The following is a 2,691-nucleotide window of genomic DNA, read 5'->3' on the forward strand; positions in this document are numbered from 1 at the left end:
GTTCAGTAATGTGTATGTACACAATACACACATGATACTTAATTAACAAATATAGCTCATTCATTATCAGTTGTTCAACATACGAATCATCGTATCCTTCAATGATAGGAAAATTTTAAATCCAAATATTTGCTATTTTCAGTTTCTGTCGGAAGTGCAATCGGTCTCTTCATGGGTGCCAGCATTCTAAGTATCTTTGAAATACCATACTGGTTATTCATTCGCCGGGATAAAATAACGTAAAGTCTTTAATCCTTCTCGTATGGATCGTAAGATGTAGAACGCATTAAAACAAGGAAATAGTTATGATACCCGTTGCACTTATCATACCACACAACGTTAAATTCAGCCTACTGCATACCCGCATTTATCTTTCATTTGCACTTAAGGATGTATTGGCTATACAGTCAATCCCAAAAGTTTATGTACCTTAGAAAAACGCATTTCCTATAATTAAAAAGAAATCAGACGTCGGAAGAACAATGCCAATAATAAATAGCTACGTGCTAAAAAGTATAGAAGGAAATATCCAATTAATTATTGACGATAGCGAAAAGTTTATTATACGGAAATTGTAGATCTCGTCGTCCTCTACAAGAAAGGTCATATGCAATTTTTCCGTATGTCCAACAGTTTGGGAGTTATTGGCCAAAAACGAAAATTTCGCAAAATCTGAAGGGGTACCCCTTGGAAAAATCTCGGAAAAATCGAAAATTTTTTGTTGTTGTTTATTATTAGCAATGTTCTTCCGACGTCTGATTTCTTTATAAAAAATGCGTTTCTAAAGTGCATAAACTTTTGGGATTGACTGTATTGCCAATACATCCTTAAATTTATACGCTTTTGCATTGCATTAAAAAAACAGAGCAAACTACGATTCATGAGTGTTTGTATCATCCGAATCACGTGGTAGACAGATTCGCCTGTCTTATCGTTGATGCTACTTGTCGGTAAATACGTACTCGGAACCATAGTTGACACAATAAAAAGTCCTACCTACCTCTTCCACCAGCAAATTGGCTTGATTCCCCTCTGGCGAACCTCTGGAGGAGAACGTCACGCCGTGCGTTACGCTGTCCTCGCCAAAGGTGAATCGAGCCAATTCAATTTGCTTGGAAGGGGTAGATAGGACCAGGTAGGGCCTTTTGCTGGCAACTATGCCAGGAACATCAGATACTGTCGTAAATTCATCATCATCCTTTTATACCCATATAAAAGACGATCAAACACTGCGGAGACTATTTCATTCTCTAATCATGTCTATATCAGAGCTGAAAAGTGAAATAGCACCGGAACACTTGAAGAGCGAACAACTTCGGAGTCATGGAAATTGTAATAATTTATTAACTCTTCAAGAGATACAAGATATAGTAAATCGCGCGTTAGAGGATGGAGCAACCGTACAAAAGTTTTCTGTAAAGCCATGCTCTGACAGCGAGTACGGAGTCCTCGCATCTCATCAGAGGCTCACCGTAGAAGTTAAAACCAGAAGTGGTCGAGACGAGGTACTGTCGTTTTTTATCAAAGCCGTGCCGCAAGATGCTCCGGAGCTAGCCGAATACATATCCGACAGGTTGGTCTTCTTAAAAGAGAAAATTTTCTACCACGACATAATTCCGCAATTGTATCATGGATACGAGAAAGAACGGTGGTCGCCGAATTGTTATCTAATCAAGGAGAACTTGTTGGTGTTTGAAGATTTGAGCCTTAAGGGCTACTCACTGGCGGAAAAAGTATTGAACAAGGAATTAATCGAATCTGGCTTGGCGTCTATCGCCAGAGTACACGCATGTTCTCTGTTAGCGGAAGCGCGCTTAGGAAAATCGTTGAAAAGATTATATCCGTCCGCGTTTGTGGAAAACTCGTTCATCGAAACTGGGAAGACCAGGACACGGTACGAGGTTGCAGTGAACGCCATAGTCACTATCGCTGAATATCTTGGCTTGGATACTAGTATGATACGGCAAGCCTGCGAACATGTGTACCCATCGTTGGAGACGTCGTCTACGAAGAGAAACGTGGTCAGCCACGGGGACTTATGGGCAAATAATATGTTGTTCAGCAACACGGTACCACCGCATTGCTTGTTGATAGACTTTCAGATGGTGAGGTATTTGCCTCTGGCGCACGACGTAGCACAGTTCCTATATCTATGTGCAGATCGCGATTTCAGACTCGTTTGGGAATCTGCTATGTTAAAACACTATTATAATGTATTATGTGAAACAGTGAATTCGGCGAAATCGATTTCAGTGGAAGTTCCTCCATGGTCGGAATTAATAGAAGGAATGGAGGAGCAGAGATTGCCGGCTATTATCTCAGCAGCAGTATTTTTTCAGAACACGTTAATGGATGGAAAAACAGGAAGAGAGATTTTAAGCAATCCTAGCAAATATCACGATTTCGAGTTTAAGACCAGAAACAAAATTGTTTTGGAGTTTATGAAAACTGATCCGGTATATAACAAATGTATGTCACAGATTGTTACCGAGCTGACTGAGTTTAGTTTTCGGCTAGATCAACTACCAAAACCTACTTAAAAAGAAGTACTGTTAAATTGAAAGGTGCCTTTTAGATCAAATGAAATATTCTCTTGTCTACATATTAAATTACCACATGACAATTTCGGTTTACGTACATAAACATATACTGTATTTGTCAAGTAACGTAATAAATATTACAAAAATGAAG

The 2,691-nt window shown here is 39.3% G+C and overlaps 2 protein-coding genes across 2 annotated transcripts in view; both read left to right on the forward strand.

Annotated features, from left to right (window-relative positions):
* LOC108622331 (uncharacterized) overlaps positions 1-446 on the forward strand; it is a gene marked incomplete at its 5' end in the record, with an annotated part of 4,322 nt that extends 3,876 nt beyond the window's left edge. Inside the window, one exon of the mRNA XM_026811404.1 lies at positions 109-446. Coding sequence (XP_026667205.1) covers positions 109-243 — 135 coding nt within the window. The remainder of the gene's footprint in view (positions 1-108) is intronic.
* A 334-nt stretch (positions 447-780) lies between these two features.
* LOC108622335 (uncharacterized) lies at positions 781-2,690 on the forward strand. Its single transcript, XM_018020149.2, has one exon. It carries the CDS (start codon positions 1,158-1,160, stop codon positions 2,538-2,540), a length of 1,383 nt encoding a protein of 460 aa, XP_017875638.1. The 5' UTR covers positions 781-1,157; the 3' UTR covers positions 2,541-2,690.
* The last annotated feature ends 1 nt before the right edge of the window (position 2,691 follows it).

Source organism: Ceratina calcarata, unplaced genomic scaffold (genome assembly GCF_001652005.2).
Source record: "Ceratina calcarata isolate Rehan_Ccalc_2016 unplaced genomic scaffold, ASM165200v1 scaffold218, whole genome shotgun sequence".
In the NCBI taxonomy this organism is placed as follows: Eukaryota; Metazoa; Arthropoda; class Insecta; order Hymenoptera; family Apidae; genus Ceratina; species Ceratina calcarata.